The sequence below is a fragment of the Nannobrachium achirus genome (genome assembly GCF_963921795.1).
Source record: "Nannobrachium achirus genome assembly, chromosome: 9".
In the NCBI taxonomy this organism is placed as follows: domain Eukaryota; kingdom Metazoa; phylum Chordata; class Actinopteri; order Myctophiformes; family Myctophidae; genus Nannobrachium; species Nannobrachium achirus.
The window spans coordinates 46,296,702-46,319,469 of NC_137818.1; the positions used below are offsets into that span (position 1 = coordinate 46,296,702).

Sequence of the window (22,768 nt, forward strand, 5' to 3'; positions counted from 1 at the left end):
CAGCTCACAATTAAGTTCAAATCAGCTAAACTACTGTGATTGATTGGTTAAACACTGACCAATCCATTGGAGCAAGCACTGGATCACTATAGAACATAATCCTCCAAATAAAAGCAATTCATGCGATTCATGAGTCTGGAAAAAAACAGGTGAAAACCAGACTATTTCTCTTGCTTTGACAAGATTTGACAAAGCTACCTCCTTCTATAAACAGATCCCACAGTAGATGTACATTACTGTACTATATGGTCCATTATACACTATATACATTAGACATTTTAGACAATATGAAATTAATTTACAGAAATGTACATGGGCATAGACTGTTGTTTTCCAAAGTACCGTGTGCTCAAAATCTCAAAGGATAAGCTGAAGGGCCAAGGAAAGGAAGGCCTGACTGACACACAACTCCTGTAACTCTGAGAGTGTACAAAAATCGAACCTCTGTTCGAAGTGGAGCTGTGTGTGTGTGTGTGTGTGTGTGTGTGTGTGTGTGTGTGTGTGTGTGTGTGTGTGTGTGTGTGTGTGTGTGTGTGTGGGTGTCTGGCCTGGCCTGAACAACAGCGCCCTCGTGTGGTCACAAAAGGTCCTGTAGGCTACAGACAGACAGACAGACAGACAGACACACAGACACGGCCACACACACGGCCACGTATAGGGAGCTTGTGTTCCACACAGCTCCAAAAATGTCTAAATGGCTACATTTGTACACTTTCAGAGTTACAAATAGTTAAATTAAGACTCAACATTTTACTTGTGTAGTAGTCTGAAGATCATTGTCAGCACAGGGACCTACTGTATGCTTTTTTTCACGCCACTACTGTGGTTTAATTTATTTTGCAAGATGACCTCTTTCTTTGCTACAGTAATACAAAAAAATACACATACACACTCTCTCACTTGCTAACAAACACACTCACAATTGCATGTTCTATCATGCAGAGCATGTCTGACTGCAAGGCTAATTAATGTACAGATAGACCTTCTCCCCCCTTCTTCATGTTTAAATGAAGTTATCTTTAATATTGTGCAAGGCCAATCTTCATCAAGCCTTTTATTACTATTGCATGTGCTACCAACCATAATATTATAGTATACTACAGCACGGGGCCCGTAGAGGTCTTTGTTGTCGCTGACTCTTGTGTTTGCTTCCGTCCTCTCACCAAACTCACGGAGATAATAATGTCTACTGTATTAAACAAATGAACACTTACTGGTAAATATTCACCAGCAAGCAGTAGATACAATATTATAGATGGGACCTGGCCTGGGAGAGTTTGGTGGTGCAAGTGTGGTGCTGTGTTGCACTCTTTTTGTCTTTCAAAGTAGTCGGCTGAGTGAAAGTTTGGACATCACATGGATACCTCATGAGTGTTTCTTTGCCGACCTTTGAAGTTCTCTTTTTTTTGTTGCTATGCCCGGTTTGAACACGTACCTCCTCTGTCCGTCTTCCTCTTTCTCCTTCCAGTTCTCCCTCTGTTTCTCTCAAACTGTTGTTGTCCTTCTGTTTTTGTAACTACAGGTAAACACCACAATAATACAAACACTTCAGAAAATGAGTAGTCTCTCAAGACAGACACGTTGTCTCCCACAATTTTCAAATATTTCCGCCTGCCCATCCGTACTTCGGAAGCTATAAAACGTAATAGGAAATCCTCACTTCAGTATCGCCCGTGCTGTCGCATAAATAACTACTACCGGTAAACCAATTTAGTCCAAGCCTAGCTAGCTTGCTGCTGACCAGAAATGAAAATTCGAAAAGATACCAAAATGGGATTGGTCCAATATCCTTGCAGTCTGAAGAACAGATGACAGATTCCTCTTCTCTCATCATTTACTGGGTGGAATCACTCTGTCTATGTAGCTGTTGATGATTGTGGAAGAGATACGCTGACTTGAGAGACTGGTAAATGAGGGTTGCAAAGCATAATTGACAGCAGGATTCTGGTGCTAGTTTTGCAAGAGTCCAGTCAATCCATTGTGATTATCTATTTACCTTTGAAGGCAAGGTAAATTCATAATCATATCACCATTGTGAGTGATTTGTGTGGGGTTTACCAATCTTTGACAATGTTGTTTCAAGTACTGTAGATCAAGGGCATTATTGTCGACCATGCCCTTGATCTACTTGAAACAAAATGGTCAAAGATGGGAGTTGATGTGAAAATTATGAAACATCACAACATAACCGAACTACAAGAAGCTGACAACTTTGTGTTCCTTATTTACTGAGGCATTTGTGATCTCTCTCTCTCTCTCTCTCTCTCTCTATCTATCTATCTATCTATCTATCTATCTATCTATCTATCTATCTATCTATCTATCTATCTATCTATCTATCTATCTATCTATCTATCGTAAATACATTTCACCTAATATATCTTTGTTGTTTTGGGGTTGTTTTGCTTCATAGAAACGGTTAGAGCGATGACCCATGTGATCAACCAAGGCATGGCCATGTACTGGGGCACATCAAGGTGGAGCTCCATGGAGATCATGGTGAGTTCACTTCTGAATAATGTATTTATGTCCACATAAATGATGATGATGATGATGAGATGTGAGAGTGCAGACTAGCCAACATCAACTTGGGACTCCTGAATCGACCTCTCGGAGTCTCTGACCTTGTCTGTGATCCGTGGTAGGTCCCCATAGAGGTCCCCATTTCTTGATGTGGTCTGCCATGTGACACCAGTGCACTGATGGCTGATACATAAAATAATAATGATTTGCTAACTGGTTGGCCCTTCTCTTAGGGAGACCAGCCATCTGAATGCCCATCACAACTACCGTGTGCGCTTGACCTAGGCTGTCAAATATACTGTATTAACTAAAGGTTTATACCTGAAGGCTGGCTGTCAAATGGTCTGCACCAGCAATAAGATGATATTATTGCAGCACGTTGGTTAGAAAGGCTTCATTTTAGGCTGTAGTCAAAAGTACAGCCTACCTCCAGAACCAACAGATCACTACACAGACTAAACATGATCGGCTTTGCAGTAGAATGCTTATGAAGCCTATTGGAAGTCTTGAGGCAGATGTGATACCTTTTTATACAGTATCTGATACACTATTATGACAAGTACTGTAAAGCCCCCTGTATGTGTGGCAACCATTTAACTTTCAACTATCTGATAATAACCATGGTGTTGTTTACAGTGAGGAGAAATGGAGCATGACTCTCAGGAAGATCAAGATAGATTAAGCTTAGTTGGTAGAACCTTTCTTGCTTTTTATAGTGAATAATGACAATGCTCTCATCTATTGCGACATCTTTAAACACCGCATGGCTTAACTGCGGGAACTAGGCATGCTGAGGGTGTGGCCTCACCCCCACCACCAGGTGCCGTATCCCCCTCGCAGGGCCAGCACTCAATTCTAAATGTTTACGGTTAGATTATTTAAAGGTAGAGCCTTGTTTTTTGCTGCCTACACAGAGAGAGAGAGGGAGATAATATTGTATTCTTATCCCACAAACTTGGGAATAGTGTATTTTTGTGACAGTGTAGCTGTCCATGGTGCTGAAGGTCCACACACTGCGGTGGGAGGGCTTGCCAGTCAAAACATCTTCCTCACAGCTCTGCCGAATGGGAAACACTGTAATCTGCAGCAGGGAGGCATGCTAGTTTATTGCCTCAACTCCATCCAGTGGATGTTGTTGCCATTGTTGTTGACCCATCAAGAGGCGACCTCAGGCATTTGTTTATTGGAAGTTGGTGTTCTATTCCTCCCACATTAAAGAGGTGGTGCCATGATTCCCCCCCCCCCCTATAAAACATGATTATCAGGTGTTATGATTATACTAGGAGGAAGATCTTTTCCAAAAAAGTATACAGAAAGAGTTAGAATTGGGTTTTTATGTGGACACACCCCCAGTTCATTAAGTATGCATGGATGGCATGGTGGGTGGTGACCCAGCTGATATAGCCACACCCCACAGTGTTGGGTGAATGGTAAATAGGGGAGGAGTTGATTCTGTGATGTCATCTTATCTGTGTTTTTTAACTGACACTTTTCACCACAAGGTGGCAGCCTCCAAGAGAAAACAAACAAATACTAGGAGAATACATCATTTCTCAAAAAAAAACACATCAGGGGGTCTAATGAAGTACTTTCAACCTCCTAGACACATGAAAAACAGAAAAAGTACAAAACTATGGCACCACCTCTTTAACAGTTGCTCTCACAGACTGCGCTCAGTTCTAACTTCCACTGAGACATCCACTGCCACAGAGTCAGACCCAGTGCCCACATATCGCCACTGTTAAGACTTGAGTTGGTAGAGAGAAGTTCACGTCCCCGCCGGTCTACGCTTCAAAGTATCTCTGAGCAAGACACTTAACTGCTCCTCATACTTAGTTAAATCAAATGCAGATACTACATTCCAATGTAAATATACAGTGACAAATACTGCAAAGAAGAGCAGACCAAATTATTATTATTATTATTAGATGGGAAAGAGACACGCAATGGCTCAGGGGTAGAGAAACCGTCATTAGAACTCAGAGGGTTCCCGAAGGGTTCCCAGTTCGATCCCGGGCTCCCCCAGAGTTAGTGTGGAAGAGTCCTTGAGCAAGACTCTGAACCCCTAGTTGCCCCCGATGAGCAGGTTGGTGCCTTGCATGGTTTCCTCCGCCATCGGTGTATGAATGGGTGAATGTAATGCACAATCTCTGTAAAGCATTTACCATTTACACACACACATGCACGCACGCACGCACACGCACACACACACACACACACACACACACACACACACTCACACACACACACACACACACACACACACACACACACACACACACACACACACACACACACACACACACACACACACACACACTCATCAGCGTATGCCTGTGTGTCATTCAGGAGGCGTACTCCGTGGCTCGTCAGTTCAACCTGATTCCACCCATCTGTGAGCAGGCAGAGTACCACATGTTCCAGAGGGAGAAGGTCGAAGTTCAGCTCCCAGAGCTCTTCCACAAGATAGGTGAGTGCTCCTGCTCCAGAGGTCTGACGTGAATGGAATGGAATGTCCAAATCATAAACCACAATAAAACCACAGCATGAATGTTAAACAGGCGCGCGTCATTGTGCCCTGGTTGTGTGCAGGGGGTGCAAATTCTGGGCCCTGGGGCCTGGGTACAAGGATTCACTGCGGGCCCCCCATGAATGTTCTTCATATGGGGAGAGGGTTTAACCCATTTAGACTGGGAACGCATTATTACACATTATTTTGTGCTTTAACTATTGAAAAATAGCAGATATACAAGCTCACAGCGGTGTCAGTGGTGCTCAAACTTTTTCATGTGAAGGACCCCCAAAATGATATGTATTTGGCCACGGACCCCCACCTCAAAATATTTAGTTCCAGGGACCCCCCAGAAGCAAAATTTGAGCTACAAATGTCTGCTTAAAAAATACATATATTCAAAGATTTGCACACATTCTCATGACTTTTCAAAACTAGCAGATCTACAAGAGCTTGTATATCTGCTATTTTTCAATAGCTAAAGTATAAAATAATTAAGGCCCCTCCACCTTGGGCCCTGGTAACTCAGTCCCACTTTTCCCCTCCTTGTGACGCCCTTGCCTGGTTGTGTGTGCTAGGTGTCGGAGCCATGACGTGGTCCCCACTGGCGTGTGGCATCATCTCAGGGAAGTATGACAGCGGGGTACCACCATACTCACGGGCCTCGCTAAAGGTAACACTCAAACCCATGTCGATGACCGAGTCATCTCTGTTGAATCCGCAGGCCTCGCACACAGTAACATACTACAGTGTGTCATTAATTGGACCCTTATTGGTCCATTTAATGACACCATTTTACAGGTTCCATTTGTACACAAATGAACTCTATTTACTGTGCAGCCTCCTGGTTGATTCACCATTTGTGTGGATGTTTGTGGAGTTTGACTTCCTTAACGCAGCATCTAGAGATGTTCGCTTACAAACACACAAAGCTTGTAGACTGGCTATTTTCACTACTTATTTGTTTTTATTTATGGCATTTCTTAGATCTGTTTGTCAATTTGTTTTAAAATGTCTAGTACAATCATTAAAAAAAAAAAAAATATATATATATATATATATATATATATATATATATATATATCTTCATTAAAAAAATAAATCTTCTTATATATATTTTAAATGTAGGAAAAGAAAATGGGATTTTTACTAGAGTCGTGACCCATAAAAATTGGTCCGTGACCCACAGATGGGTCCCGACTCCCGACCCACCGCTTGGGAATGAGCGTGTTACAGTACATGGCACGGCGCGGTTCGCTTAGTTCTTGTTGGAGAGAGGGCGAGATCATCCTACAACCTATGACCTGGTTGAAACCGGGCGGTCGCTGTTTTACCAAGCTGGTTGTTGGATTTACCAACCAGGTTTCAAGCAGGTTGTAGGTTGTAGGACGATCTCGCCCCTACTGTCTTGTTGTCCAAAGGAGCCACAAGTCATAAAAAAAAGCATTGCTATTCAAAAGCTGTGGATCACATCCGATCCACTGTCCACTGTCCTCTGTCCTCTGCCCGAGGGGTGGTGTCTCCCTCTGTCCTGAGCTCTGTGTGCTTGCAGGGGTGTCGCACCAAATTCTGAGCCCTGGGTACAAGGATTCACTTCAATTATTTTGTGCTTTAACTATTGACAAATAGCAGATATACAAGCTCACAGCGCGGCACCGAGTGCCGCGCTGCGAGCTTGTACAGGTAGATCTGCTATTTTTGAAAAATCGTGAAAATGTGTGCAAGTCTTTGAACATTTTTCAAATCCTCAAAACCTATGTTTCTATGTCAGTGGTGCTCAAACCTTTTCGTGTCAATTACCCCCAAAATGATATGTATTTGGCCACAGATCCCCCAATCTCAAAATATTTAGACCCAGGGACCCCCCAGAAGCAAAATTTGAGTTAAAAATGTTCGCTTACAAAATACGGTACACATATTCAAAGATTTCCACACATTTTCACGACTTTTCCAAAATAGCAGATCTACAAGCTCGCAGCGCGGCACTCGGTGCCGCGCTGTGAGCTTGTATATCTGCTATTTTTCAATAGCTAAAGTATAACATAATGAATGCCCCTCCACCTTGGGCCCTAGTAACTCATCAGTCCCACTAACCTCCCCCCCCTCCCTTGTGACGCCCCTGCCGTCTTGCAACAGGGCTACCAGTGGATGAAGGACAAGATCCTGAGTGAGGAGGGGCGCCGTCAGCAGGCGAAGCTGAAAGAGCTGCAGGCCATCTCCGAGCGGCTGGGCTGCACTCTGCCCCAGCTCGCTATCGGTAACCCAACACCCTGCCGCTCTCTCTTTTTCTCTCTGTCTGTCCGTCCTGTTCCTGTGGTTCCATCCGTTGTTCCCTTTGTTCCTTCCGTCCGTTGTTTGAAAGTGTATCCTCCTTTGTCGTTGTGCTTTTTTATTTAGATTTATTATATCGTCGTTGTCGGGTGAAAACCTTGTATGTCCAAAACCGTTTGTTTTGCGTTTATCATTTTAAAAATGATTTAAACTAGTGAAAACAGCCGATCTACAAGCACACAACGCCTCGCACCGCGAGGCGTTGTGTGCTTGTAGATCGGCTGTTTTCACTACTTTTGTGCGACGGCCTTGTGTGATGAAGCAGTGCTTTACTTTGCGAAAAAAATTACAAATGTGAAACTTGGAGATACAAGGTTTCTGCCCGACAGTGAAGATATAGTTTTTGTCCTTGGTTGTGGAATTCAATCCGTGTAAACAGACTGTTCCTGTCAGTTGTTTACAGTCTATTGCTTTTGTCGCTGGCTAGATGTACGCAAAAAGTCGCTTTTGTGCACACATCACTACACACACACAGACACACATGTGTGCACGCTGTTGGAGTTCCCTGTGGTGTTCTGAACAGATGGCTTCACACATCTCTGGGTAAAAACTGATCCAGCGTCGTCTCTCCCCCTCTATGTCGCTCGCTTCCCACAGCAACAACAACAGCAGAACAACAGTATATGTGAAAATACACACAGAACCAGACACGTGCACACGTGCACGCTCAACCAGGGGTGTCTTTTGTAATGCTGTTCTTTGTTGTTGTGGCTTGTAGCTTGGTGCCTACGGAACGAGGGGGTAAGCTCGGTTCTCCTGGGAGCCTCCACCACCGACCAACTGATGGAAAATATTGGAGCGATACAGGTGAGGCGGCACGCGCACGCACGCACGCACGCACACACACACACACACACACACACACACACACACACACACACATACAAATCAAAGGGGGCTTGAGCCCCTGACCTTTTATCTGTCTGTAAAAAAATGCCCTCTTGAGACCAGTAATGCAGTATTTACTTTGGTGAAAGAAATGCAAATGCCTTATTTCCTTGCCATACCTGAAGGCGGCATTCAAGAGAATTGCCTTGTCCAAACTCTCCTGAACTTGAACGCAGCATCTTATGTTGAAAGAATTGGGCTTGCAAAGCTGGTGTCACACGGGGCCGCCCCTCCCCCGGCAGCCATGTTGGGAGGACCGGGGGATATATACAGTGCTAGCTATATAGTAGCAGGGCTTGACATTAACTTTTTGAGGTACAGTGTCATCTGGACAAGTACATTTCCCATTCACTTGTCCCGGCACAAAAGTCACTGGTCAATTTGCCATTTCAGTCTCTTTTATTATTTTTTATTTGTATTATGCCCGGGAGAGGGGCAGCCCAGTATGACACCAGCCTTGCAAGCCCAATTGCCCTCTCTGTGTAGAAATCAAGCATCGAAAATAGCCGACCTCCGCTCCAAGCTCACAACGCGTCGCAGCGCGACGCGTTGATATTTTGACCAAAAGGCCCTTTTCGAAATTTCTCTGATTTCTCTGATCTGAAAACATTCTTTGCACGTCCCTGCACACACACATACAGCACGCGTGCACCTACACACGCACACAGTTAGGGACCATTATGACAGTCATAGATTCATGCATTTGGAAGTCAACGTTCATTAGAGGCTTTGGGCGTCCAGGTGGTAAAGTAAGCCTGTCTACCCACCATCTGTGGTGAGACTGGGGTTCCATTCCTCCACGGTGCAGCCGGCTTGGCCGGACACACAAATGGCTGTGTTCACTGGTGGGAAGCTGGCAGGGGAGGGCAATGTCTGTCACTGCAATGAATGAACCTTATAGATACATGTATGTGTGTTTTGGCTGCAGACCCCCGTCTGAAAACATGTTGTGCCACAACTTCATCACAATAACTGTTCAGCTATACCCGCAGTATGGGATGGACAGGTTTGAGCGTTGGTCATTTTTCACTGGACACTACTATTCAATGGAACACTTTTGAGAAGTTTTATTATCACATGACAGGTTTACAGAAGTAAAGAAGTGGGTGAAAATGTTTATGGGCCGTGGTCCGGAAAGGGTTGAGAACCACTCTGTTAGATAATACAGTTTTTCTTCATTAAAAGGACCATACAGTAAGTACCGTAATAATCACCCAATCATTAAAGGATTTTGGGGGGTCCCCAGATGATTAACTTAATGTGCACTGTTGTTTTCTCACTCAACAGTAAACAAACCAACATAAAGTGTAAGTAGGCCTATATTGAGGGTATCTACACATTTCTAAAGTGACAATTCAAGGACTTTTTAAATAGCTCTAAAATTAAACATTGGCCAAATTGTCAAATATTAGAGGCATAAATTGTGAAAATAGACGATCTTGCGAGGCGTTGTGAGCATGTAGATCTGCTATTTTCACAATAGAACCGTGTTTTACAAAATGTAATTCCTCAACTGTTAGTGCTCATTAGGGTGGGGGGTCCCCAGTTAAAAATATGATGATTTTGGGGGTCGCGGCCTGAAAAGGTTGAGAACCACTCCATTAAAGGACCACATACCATAATTATGACTCAAACGTTATGTAAACAACCAAATGGATGGGAGGAAGAGATGATGTTGAATAAATTAGCTCTGTGCCAGACAGAGGTGCGCCATATGTTTACTATGACTCCTGGTATACTTGACATTACTGCTGACCATTTTCCAAATCACACGATTGTTTGTTGTGAGGGAACCAATGATTTCCATTCATTTCATTATGGTGTGAACTTGTTGAGATCGCGAATCCAACGCATCAATACACGTTTTGTTTTTTGGTTTTTCAAACTTGTTTTATCATCTAAAATTGTTAATGTTTGGCCAACATTCAAAGTCGACAAGTCTTTGGTGTCTGAATGTCCTGAGAGGGATCAATAAGCTTATCTTATAAGCTTATCTTATCTCTTATCTTCAGGCAAGTTAACGTTGTAATAACTTTGACCAAAATGCAAATAAACCCAACATCTAATTCAAAAAAAGAAAAGGAAAAAAAAGACAAACAAAACATACTGTTTATGTCATGTTTGTCCTTCGGTCGCAAAGATGACCAAGTGACTTCACAATGTCTTCTGGGAGTGAAGATGGCTAATGAAGCGAGGCCAATCCTTGCACAGAATGTCCGGTTGCAGCAAGGGCATGTGATTTATACTTAAGTTGGTTGGGGCTGGCTGGGTGAGAGGGAGGTACTGGCTCTGGTCTTGCGGAGCTGTTGCTTGTATAATGTTTCCGCTGGCTGCTGCGTAAGTTCAGTGGTTCTCAACACGTGAGAACCAAATAGTTTTGGGGGATCCCCAGATGATTAGCTTAATGTGCAACATTGTTTTCTCACTCAACAGTAAACAAACCAACATAAAGTTTAAGTGTATAGGGGGTATCGACACATTTCTAAAGTGACAATTTAAGGACTTTTTAATACCTCTAAAATGACAAATGAAACATTGCCCAAATTGTCAAATATTAGAGGCAGAAAATGTGAAAATAGACGATCTACATGCTCGCTATTTTCACAATAGAACTGTGGTATACAAAATGTAATGCCTCAACTCTTTGTGCCCCTCAGGGTAGGGGGTCCCCAGTTGAAATATGATTATTTGGGGGGTCGCGGCCTGACAAAGTTTGAGAACCACTGCTGTAGTTCGCTGTACAGCAGCCTTTTTGGCAGGCGGCAGACATGGCCAGCTCATCTCAGCTGGGAGCTCTTGAACATGGCATATCGTCACTGTCAGGCAGAAACCTTGTATCTCCAAGTTTCAAATGTGTAAATTTTTTCGCAAAGTAAAGCCCTGCTTCATCATACAAGACTGTCGCACAAAAGTAGTGAAAACAGCCGATCTACAAGCACACAACGCCTCGCGGTGCGAGGCGTTGTGTGCTTGTAGATCGGCTGTTTTCACTAGTTTAAATCATTTTCAAAACGATAAATACAAAACAAACGGTTTTGGACATACAAGGTTTCCACCCGACAACGACGATATAAGCTCTCCCTCTCAGCCCTGTGGAGGACCTGAGTGTCTGGGACCTTGTCCTGCCATTTGATGTTGAGCAGCCTCCTGAGGCATCTCATATGCAAGGCATTGAGCTGCTCTGCATGCCGGCTATACTCAGTCCATGTCTCACAGGCATACAGCAGGGAGGGGAGGCTGAGGCTCCCAGACAGAGGTAGCTGTAGCCGATGCTGGTATAGTCATTTAACCACTTATCCATATTCTGGGGGATAACACTAGCCAAAAATAGCTGATCTACAACTTGTAGATCGTCTATTTTTGGCAAAGAGATTTGATGTAGATGGGAAAAAGTGGTCCAAAAATAGCCGATCTACAAGCTCACAATGTGTCGCGTTGTGACATGTGAGCTTGTAGACTGGCTATTTTTGCCAAAGAGATTTGGTGTAGAGAGATTGTTTAAGTGGTCGAGGTCGTTTTTGCGATCACTGCTGCCAGAACATTCCGTGACTCAGGTGCAGACCCACTGCCCGAGAAACAGTCATTAGGGTGTAGAATTTAGAATGTAGAGTCAGTTTCCTTTTTTTGCAGAAATGCAGAACATTGCACTTTCTTTGCAAATTGATGCTGTCGGGCAGAAACCTTGTATCACTGTATTCATGCGACTCACATTTTGAAAGTAAAGCTTAAGTATTATGTGTTTTCTTTTTAAGATTGAACGAATGAAAAGTATGACTAAATATAATAATGACATCGGGATCTATTGGAACACAGGTTGTTTTTCCCATTTCCTGAAAGGTTACAGTTTAGGACATACAAGGTTTCATTCAGTCCGACAGTGCTGGGGGGAGAAATGTTCCATTCTCTCCTTTAACAAAAGCAAGCTGATGCTATCGCTTTCTCTGCTCCATCACTTGAGAAGCTAATAAGGTCATGCTGCATCTATGGTCAAAGGGAAAAAGATTTAAACTGCTTACTGATTTAGCATCAAGTGTCATGCTGTCAGTAGCAACAACTGTCTTGTGTCTAATTTGATTTCTGGAAGATTCACTCTGTGTGCTTTTTTTTTCCTAACATAGTTGGACCCTAAAGCTATTTATAGCCAGATGGGGAAATCTCCTCGCTCTGGCGCAGAGCTCATTTGTTCAGCATCATCTCCTCCTCCCATCCATTTGTTGTTTACATAATGTCTGTGTGATTATTATGGGAATGAAAAGTATACAGTAGCTTTGTCCAGTGTATGTTTGCACACATTTGATCTGAAGGATAACTGTTTAAGCCCTATATACTGTACTACTACGTGTTGTGAGCTTATAGATCTGCATTTTTTGTTCTTGCTATTTTGATAGTAAGAATGAAACGCAGAACATGTATAGGTAAGTAAGAAAAGAAAAAAGAAATCAAGCTCAATAATAATAAAATAAGATTCTGTCACTAGATTTGCACTGTTTCTCTGACTGTTTGCATCTATGTAAATGTACAGACTTGTACAGATCAATAAACATGTACAGTAACAGTTACCTGAAGAGGATTTATGTTTAAGGAAAACAGGAGGGGAGTTTGAGCCCACCAGTGGTAACTTCAGTGGAGCTGGTGTCATTTCATTTGAGATCTTTTTCAGCTGAGGTGTAAATATACTGTACCGTAAGAGCATTTCCCTCAGATCACATGTGTCAATCAAATGTCCTGTAAACAATGGCTGCAGGTAGAATATTGTTTCCTAGGAAATGACCATCATATTGAATTTCACTAAATTTGGGGACCATAAGTTCAGTGGTTCTCAAACTTTTCCTGTCAAGCATTCCAAATGTATAATGTATTCGGTCGCAGACCCACATCTGAAAATATTTTGTGCCACGGACCTCCATACAAGATTTGTGTTGGAAAAATCCCCACTTTGAGAACCACTGCATTAGCTTCCTTTGGCCCAGGTGATACTGTATCTTTCTATCACTGCACATTTATGGAATATGCCTAAATCAGGGGTCTTCAACGTTTTTAGGCCGAGGACCCCTTAGTTGAGAGAGAGATGAAGCAGGGACCCCCACAACCTGTTCATAGATTCCATATAGTTTCATCGTTCGACAGCACAATCATCTGTGTATTTTGGATTCATGTCAATTTGTGTTTTCAGTTAATATAAAAAGGGAGAAAAAAGGTTTCTATCACATAAAGATTTGGAAGACCCCCTGTGGTCTGAGGACCCCTAGTCCCGGACCCCCTGTTGAAGACCCCTGGCCTAAATAATTAACAATTAAATGGTTTGTTTTCTTTGCCTCATTTCTTTCACAGGTTATTCCAAAGTTATCTTCCTCCATTAACCATGAGGTAGACAGCATCCTGGGGAACAAGCCCTACAGTAAAAAGGACTACAGAACCTAGAAGACTACAGATCCCAGCGGAGGGACCATCGGTGATTCAGCTGCTTATGATTGAGACCCACCAAGGCACATAGGAAACATATAAGCCATTTTGATGATAGAGTTGGGACAGTTGGCAGAATATACAGTAAAATCCCACGTGTTCATTTTACTCTCACAGTTATAAATGGATACATTAAAGGGGGTTTTTATTGTGTAGAAATCACCCAACTGAACATTTTAGTGTTTCCAGGTCTTATCAAGACCTTGATAATTAACAATACAAGTCTATGGTTTAGAATATGCATTAAAAAATCCCATTTGTTTGAACACCCTACACCGACATTCAAAAAAGAAAATGAAAGAATATAGAGGAAAATACTGATAAGCTTTTCTGTCCATTGTCTAAATCACTCATGCACTTTATAAACTATTGTAATCCTTGAGCAGTTCCTGGGAAAACCAAAGCTGTAAGATACAATGTACAGTACAGCATGGACAGCAGTATGTGTAGACAATGAAGAAGAAAACAATTGCTTTGGAGATACCGGTTTAAAATGCGTTAATCATACTGCAAATGAATAAAACATTGCAAAGTACTGGAATACGGAACAGCCAGTTTAATGCATTTCCTCTTTAACTTGGTGAGCTCAGTGTCCCTTTAAGTGCGTGCGTTGAGTGATGGCTGGTTTTCTTTTTCTTTGCAAACTGTTTTAGCACATCAAAATGTTTCAATTGTCATGTATACCGTATATTTTCTTTCTCATTAATCAACCAAAATTCCAATTCACAAAGAGTCCATCCAGGAATCCCCCAAATTGCCCCTTCCAGTTATGATCAATCAATCAAATTAATTTAATGTATCTTCAAGGGTTTTTGCAAATGGTGTACTATCCATACTTGTGTCCTCGATAGTTGCCAGTAAAGCCTGATTTATGAATGACTTAGTCATCCGACAGTGTTCCATGCGAGAAATAGCTGATCTCCAAACTCACAACGCATCACAATGCGACACATTGTGAGCTTGTTTATCAGCTATTTTCGGCACACAACACCAACGTACGGCAGAGTATAAAAGCATAACCATAACCTAAGTAGGGCCTAATGGAGTCTGCAAAGCACTTATCCAGACACAGGCCGCTGCCCGCTTTCCTCTTGTCTCCTCCAATACAAGCGATGTTAACCTGAGTGTTTTTTTTCCCCCTTCCCTATGTGTGTTATTCCACAAGACAGGGTTTTGTGATCGCTCATGCAGTTTAATCAAAGTGAAGCACTAGCTCTGCAGTTATTATGTCATACAAATGGACACAGTGTTGTGCTACCTCTCAGTCGTACTTATACAGTAGATTCCTCCAAACTGCAACAGAATCTAAATATGAAAATATGGATGCTGTAAAGGACTGGTTCCCTACAGAAAAAGTGGAGCAGTGCTTTGTTGGGTTGCCGTAGCCTAGTGGGTAGAGTGGCTGTTTGGGAATTGGAGGTTTTCCGGTTTGATTCCCTGTATGTATGCTCATCTGAGCTCTCTGACAAGTCATCTGCTGGCTGAATGCAGATAAAACAAATGTCCCCTCCCCACAGGGACCAATAAATACTCCATTTATACACAGTAAATAGGTCTATGCCGAACATACTGTATGAGACATAATAGATCCCACATCTTTTCCCTTTAACTTTGCATAAATCTCTGAAATCATATGGCTCGTGTGTGTGTGTGTGTGTGTGTGTGTGTGTGTGTGTGTGTGTGTGTGTGTGTGTGTGTGTGTGTGTGTGTGTGTGTGTGTGTGTGTGTGTGTGTGTGTGTGTGTGTGTGTGTGTGTGTGTGTGTGTGTGTGTGTGTGTGTGTGTGCGCGCGTTAGTGAGCAAGAGAGCGCCATAGAGCTCATGCGCTATGAGTGCATTGTGGCACTGCTGTTGCTTAAAATCTGTCAAATTTGTTTCCATCAATGCCAAAGACGTGCTGACATGCTTAAATGCATGACATAAATGCACTGAATTTAGCTCGTGAGCTCATTTTAAAGATGCTTCACCAAGCATGATGAGCTTTGAGGCTGTTTGAATGTGTACTTGACATCTCATGGTGAAAAGTGATTACCTATATTACAATCTGGCATCTATACTCACCTTCATCCTCCCAGCTATTTGTGCCTAGTACAGTAGATCTATTATGGTGGTGGACTCATCTTGGTGTGTGGGGAGTCAAACATCTATGCCCCCCCCCCCACCCCCCTTTGACCTTCCCCCACTAGGAAAACGTATCCATGGATGAGCCCCCAAACGTGTAGACACCTTGAATACAGGTTGACCTGGGATATTTGACTTCTGGTATTCAGACTTCTGAGCTACTCTGCTACATGTGTACAGGCCAGGGGACAGGCTATATATGCAATCAGTCACATCACATCTAATCTAATCAAGAGGACGTGTGGTGGCTTATCAGTCAAATTCAATCTAATAAATCTAATCAAGAGGTGGTGGTGTATGTGGTGTTTGTCTGTTATAGTGTGGCTTAGACATACCAGAATTGCATACAGTGTGGAAGATGTTGCCGTCTGTGCGCCTTTTTCTGAGGTTTTAGTGCCCTCTTCAGGATACAGGGAAGTGCATGACATCATTTAATTCTACCTTAGCCTATACTGTATATTTGTCATGACATAGCGTAACAGCGTGATATTGTATGCACTGCAATGATTACATCCTGCCAGAATATAATTTGTATTAGAGGAATATATCTGCCTTACTTCAGGGTTTTATAAAGACCGGTAGTTTAGTATGATGCTCAGAGGCAGAGCAAGGATGGAATCTGTCTGATGCAAAGGTTCCAAAATGTCTCTCACTGAAAATCATGATACGAGATATTCCTTCGCCTTCCGTCCAATTTTCATCTTTGTCATGTGAGCAATGCACAAGAAGATTCAGAAGTCTTTTCTTTACTGAAAACATGCCAGAGAATAAAATAATAATCTCCTAAGTAAATCCTTAGTATTATACATTTAACACTAGGCATATCACCTATAGTTCCACGTATCCTCATCAACCATCCACAAATAGATCAAAGTGACCCTGAACATATCAGATTAATGGTGAATGCGCTTTCAGGATACTGTAGCTTAATCTAGTAGTTCAAAACAGAGGCCTCTATATTCATGAGTCCTAGACCACTTCAACTTAGCATGGAAACTAAATATTAAGAAAATAATCAGCATCTAAACATCTCATTGTTAAATTTAAGAAGAAGAAAAATTCCTTTAACAAAATATGTTATTCTTTCTGTTTGACTTGCTTGATGGGCTTTGATTGTGTGATGTGAGGGAGCCTGGTGACGTGTGTCGGCGCCGTATAATGTGTTATATTCCTCCGAATCCTCCCCTTTTATATTAACATGAGAATGGCGGTGTGATTGCAGCATGATGCATTTCTCAAATCACCATTTTAGGTATAACTAACCCTCCGTCTGGCGAGGTACAAGGCATGTCACTTACAGTAGAAATAGCACTGATGACATGAGGAAAGTCATGCCATTGATGATCATCTCCTGAACTATAGCTACACGTTAAGCCACTCACTAGTTAAAAAGCCTGACTCCGTCATACAGCGTGACGCTGTCTCACGACAGTATTTAAGCTTAAGGCAGCTGAAAAGTTTTGCTGAGGACACACAACTTTACTTGGTTTGCTGAAGCCAGTATATAGGAGTATATGGGACATGCTAAAACATGGGTTCTGAATTTGTTTCTGTTAGACGGTGACCATTATGAGCACTATACATAGATGTGTTTTAGCCATTTTATATGTTTCATAATTTAAGCTACACTAAAGGGTGATATATAGTTAGCTGTGCGCCGGTGTCGTGCACCAGAGCTAGTCGACGAGCACAGCAAGCTTGTAGACAACGAGCTTGCACATCTATTTCCGGTGAGCAACACCGGTGTGCAACCAATTGTAATGGCCCTTAGGCTCATCACCAGCTTAGATATTTTTTTTGTTTAATTATTTATTTTTAAATACTTTTTTGCAAGATATTTCTTCTCTGGTGCCATCTTCCATTGGTCTAATTGATTACGTTTTCATATTTTGTCCATATTATTTCCTCTCTGCCACAGTTCCCAGCAAGCACGGTCAGGACCTGGACCAATCAGTGACGTCTCGATTGGGGCCAGATCACAGCCCACATGGGGATGATCTTGACGTCATATGGAATTTTTTGTTTGACAGGATTTATTTTGGTCGAAATATGGTGATATTCCAGGCCAGATAAATATCATAACTAGTTAGATATGTCCCAGAATATAACCTTATATGATCATATTTCACCTAACATTACAAACAATAATGATAATCCTGTCAAACAAAAAAGTCCATATGACGTCCTGGTAATGACGTCAAGATAATCACCATTTGGGCTGTGATCTGGCCCCAATCGAGACGTCACTGATTGGTCCAGGTCCTGACGTGCTTGCAGGGTTAATACTCATACTCATAACGACTCACAGAAACATTTCAGATTTACCGATTTTTCATCAGTGTTTATTCTTTTGCCTCATTAAGATGTGTCCACGTTAAGCCTTTTACTGTGGTATGTCCTGGAAATGTAGTTGAATGCCACTCTTGCATTTCTAGACAAAATCACAATAATGCTATTTCATGGTCTTATTTTTCTAACCCACACAAAATAAAATGTGCATATTATGAGGGGAGAGTGTATTATAGTTCTATTAGCTACTTGTACATTTGCAATCTCTCCGAATGATGTTAAGGATTGTCAGATACTCTATGTACTGTACTCTATCTAATCTGAAGAGTGTATATATGGAGCTGATGTGTTTTTTTATTATTTATTTTGCTTTGTATTTTCTTTTCCTCTGTATATTATATGAGCATTGCTTACAGTATTGTGATTGGGACAGGAGCTAAAGTTATGTGTAAAGCTTGAGAACTTGTAAAAAGAAACAAAAATGAAATGCTGTAATAAAATCAACATTTTGAAATCAATGGAATTTTGAAGTGGTTCATATTGTTTGGCTTATTGTACAATGGAGTTTAGGACTTTGTGTGGATTGTAATCGTTGGTGTACTGTAAAGTAACTGTACATTTACTTAAGTACTGTACTGAAGTACACTTTTGAGGCATTTTCACTTATGAGTATTTCCAATTTTCAATAATTTTACTTCAGTAACTCCACTACATCTCGGACCCATATATTGTACTTTTACTCCACTACATTTATTGGTAGACTTTAGTTACTAGTTACTTTGCAGGTATACATTATTATATTATAAAACAAACATTAACCACTTCAGCTCCCGATTAGTGAGTCTTACTGGTATTTATCCCTATTCTCTATCAATGATAACTGATGATACAGCAGAAAACGTGTTTATGACCAGAGAACATTAAAATTATCGGTGTCAGGCGTATTCGCCTATGTTTTTTTCGCCTGCATGCATTTGGTCCTTTCGCATGGCACTTTTGCCGTGGAGGAGTCTTTTCACTTATCCTGTCTGGCCCATTCACCGCAGTTGAAGAGCCAATTTCAACCAATAAAGGTCAAGAACCTGTCAATCACTATTCTAAACAGAGCTATCATGCATTATGCCAGACACGAGAGGACAGTACCACTCTGCTGATGGCTCTGTTAAGGGCTGATATGGAAGGGAAATGACATCTCACCCGGTCTTTAAGTACTTCATTGGTGGGCCGAGCACGTAGGCACCCTATTGTATTCGTTAATTGTCTAACCTGGCATGAAACTTGCAACAATTGCACATCCATCAACCAAACAGTCGCTGAACATGATACAGTATATTGCCACAGCAATAGAGCTAGAGCCTGAAATCACATTAGTACACAACATACAAGACAATATGACAGCACAAGGGCAACAGCTTGAATTATAGCAAACACAATATGACATGCAGCAATAGGAGCAACCTGAGAGAGAGAGAGAGAGAGAGAGAAAATAAAGGCCATAATGAATAGGCCAACACAGAACCAATGCAGCCAAAACACAACACACATACTGTAGATCCCCATCAGTCCTCATGCAAGTGATTTCCGAGGATTTCCTCACTGAAGTCACATTGACCCATGATGAACCCAGATATTTAAAGTCACTTCTTTCAGGGCATTGCCTCCTGCTGTCATCAGAGGTGGATGGTCAGTGAGGGTGTCATTGCTGATAACCTTGTTGTCTCCACCAGCCGAAAGGCACCCTGTCTGTCTGTCCGTCCGTCCGTCCGTGTGTGTGTGTGTGTGTGTGTGTGTGTGTGTGTGTGTGTGTGACCGTCCACTCCTTCTGTCTGTGTACAGCTAATCTCCGGCTCCGTTGCCATGATGGCAGCGAAACTGGGCACGCACACTCCCTGGGTGCCAGAGCCGAACCTCTGCCCCAAACTTTTCACATCGGCCTGTTATAGCGCCACCAGGAGATATTGTATTGTATTGTGTATTGCAAATCGGTACACAGTATCTCTGATAGTCATTAAACAAAATGGGTATTTCTGATTTGTCATATTCCATCCTGATTGGCTAATATTGCCTTCCAAAGTTTGCAGAACTGCTCTGTTTTGAACAAAATGCCTCAAATCATGAAAACGAACATGAAGTACGATTTCAAATTTTGCACGCACATTCCCACCAGCCTGATTTGTGTTTTTTTCCCCTATAACTCCACCGATCACTGTAACACATTGTATGCACACTCCCTACAGGCTAAAGATAAACCTTTGCCCTGCATTTCTCAAATTTCACGCAACTTGCTACACATGATCTCTATAGTCATGTGATCAAGACGGATATCTTTGCTTTTTCATATTCTATCCTGATTGACTAAGATTGCCTTCCAAAGTTTGAAGGATTGGTCCGTTTTGAACAAAATGCCTCAAATCATCAATGCAATGTGGAATTTGTGTGAAACTATTTGCACACATTCTCACTAGGTCAAAGAACACATTCCACCCTTTTCACATTGGCCTGTTATCAAATCAAATCAAATCAAATCAAATCAACCTTTATTTGTATAGCACATTTACAACAGCGGAGCTGACCAAAGTGCTGAACATGATAAAATCAATAATACAGAAACAACAATACCTAAAATGCAATGATACAAAACCAAAATACAAGAGTTAAGACAACAGAAAGAAGAGCTATATACAACTAAAGGCAGTGGAGAACAGGTGCGTTTTTAGCAAAGATTTAAAAGCACCAATTGACTGGGCGGATCTAATGGGAAGGGGCAACATATTCCAGAGCTTTGGGCCCGCGGCAGCAAAAGCGCGGTCACCTCTACTCCTCTTGTTAGTATTGAGGGTGTCCTCCAGCAGCATCTTGTCCGCGGACCTCAAGGCTCTGGTGGGGACATAGGGTTTTATTAAATCAGAAAGATAAGAGGGTGACAGGCCATGAAGGGATTTAAAAACAAATAAAAGAACCTTAAAAGCCACAGCGCATCAGAGCCACCAGGCAGTAGGTCCACTTTTTCAAAACAGATTTTTAGAACAAAATGGCTACGTGATGGAGACCTGTGCTCGGAAGAGCACTGCTTCTAGCCTAGGTTTTCTCTGCATGGCATTCATCGCAGGAAAAAGTGGCAAAACCCTGGATTGGAGCATCTGTGCATTCTCTACATGGTCAGATAGCAAGCAGATGTCATCTGCATAGCCTATGGTCTAGTTTGTTAAGAGTAGTGAAGCCACATAGGCCTACTTGCTCCCCTCCACTGATAGGCAAGGCAAGACAAGTTTGTATAGGACATTTCAACACCACCACCAACATATCTTGCATAAGTGCATAGCCTGCATAAGTGAGCATAGTCCAGGAGTATAATGAAGAGGAACCTGCCAGAAGGTAAAATTCGTTGTTGTCTGGGTGGGTCATTACTTTGGCTCTTGTACCCATGTACATGGCTTCTATAGCCCAGTTGTAGGATACAACTACTATTATAGGATTTACTTTTATAGGATTTGTCTTTCTTTTTTTAGGATTATTATCCTATAAGAAGAAATCCATTAGGATGTGTTCTTATAGGATTTACTTTTATGGTATTATTAGAAGAAATCCAATAGGATCTAATTTGATTCCTTGACTATTTTTAGTCATAGAATGAAATAGATTTTCTTTTGGTGAACAATATCAAAACATCAGTATCAGGAGGATATTGAAGAAAATCTAATTTTACCATAAGTAAAATTCAAATATAGCCTACAACACAAGTCAAAACATGAGTGTGTGACTATGTGGCAATACATTGTAGGACTTCTCAACACGTATCAAGAAGAACTTTAGTTTTGACATACATTTCTTTATAAATCTGAGTTGGTTCTCAACATTCACAAACTTCCAGCTTCACCTGATGCGGTGACGTAACGTCCTCCTCCTAATTGTTTGCAGCTGCAGTCCTTTAGAGCGTCCTGATGAGACAGCGTCCAGCTAAGCTTCATGGTGAGTTCTAAACTGTTTAGTGATTCTTGATATCAATCGACAGCCCTCGTCTATACTATTAGTAGACTACCTTTTTACACAGATTTCTTTTGAGCAGATTAAACAAACGTTGACAATGTGTGAGGTTTTGTAAGCTTCTACCCCCCCATTTACGACCAACGTGAGTTTAAACATGGCTCCTTTGTTGTTGTATCACTAAAACTGCACATTTACATTCCGTAGTTTGAACTCATGAATCTGATCAACCTGTGGCTCAGTGGCTGTGACCTGGCACAAAACACAGAACTTAAGTCCTGGACATTTCACTGTCAAGTGAGTATTATTCTACAGTTAATTAATGATGTTGGTAGATGGTGTTAAAATATTGTTTCCTCGTGCCCCTATTTAACTTTCTGTGCACCTCGTCATAATGCATAATATGGTCTCTGCTTGGCCTCGAGGAGATGGAAATAGAAGATCGAAACACAACGTGGTACTTTGATGCATTGTGAGCTTAGATCAGCCTTTTCTTTTTCTTTAACTGGAATGCCTAAATAATACCACCCAGTTCATTGAAGTTGGTTCGATTAATTATGGAGGCACTGAGGCAGTATGCAAAGTTGAAAAATATATTATTACACGCAGCTGGCTCTGCAGTAGCTCTGGTCCATAGTGTTAGTGGAGTTCTCCCACT

General features: G+C 41.9%; 1 protein-coding gene across 2 annotated transcripts in view; it reads left to right on the plus strand.

Annotated features, from left to right (window-relative positions):
• Window positions 1-18,623, plus strand: part of LOC308291383 (voltage-gated potassium channel subunit beta-2-like) — a gene marked incomplete at its 5' end in the record, with an annotated part of 85,631 nt that extends 67,008 nt beyond the window's left edge. For both annotated transcript variants that reach the window (XM_080733381.1, XM_080733382.1), the window contains 6 exons: window positions 2,414-2,499; window positions 4,873-4,993; window positions 5,614-5,708; window positions 7,172-7,292; window positions 8,085-8,173; window positions 13,586-18,623. In XM_080733381.1, the coding sequence (XP_080589507.1) occupies window positions 2,414-2,499; window positions 4,873-4,993; window positions 5,614-5,708; window positions 7,172-7,292; window positions 8,085-8,173; window positions 13,586-13,675 (602 nt within the window). In that variant the 3' untranslated portion in view covers window positions 13,676-18,623. The remainder of the gene's footprint in view (window positions 1-2,413; window positions 2,500-4,872; window positions 4,994-5,613; window positions 5,709-7,171; window positions 7,293-8,084; window positions 8,174-13,585) is intronic.
• Window positions 18,624-22,768: the final 4,145 nt, after the last annotated feature.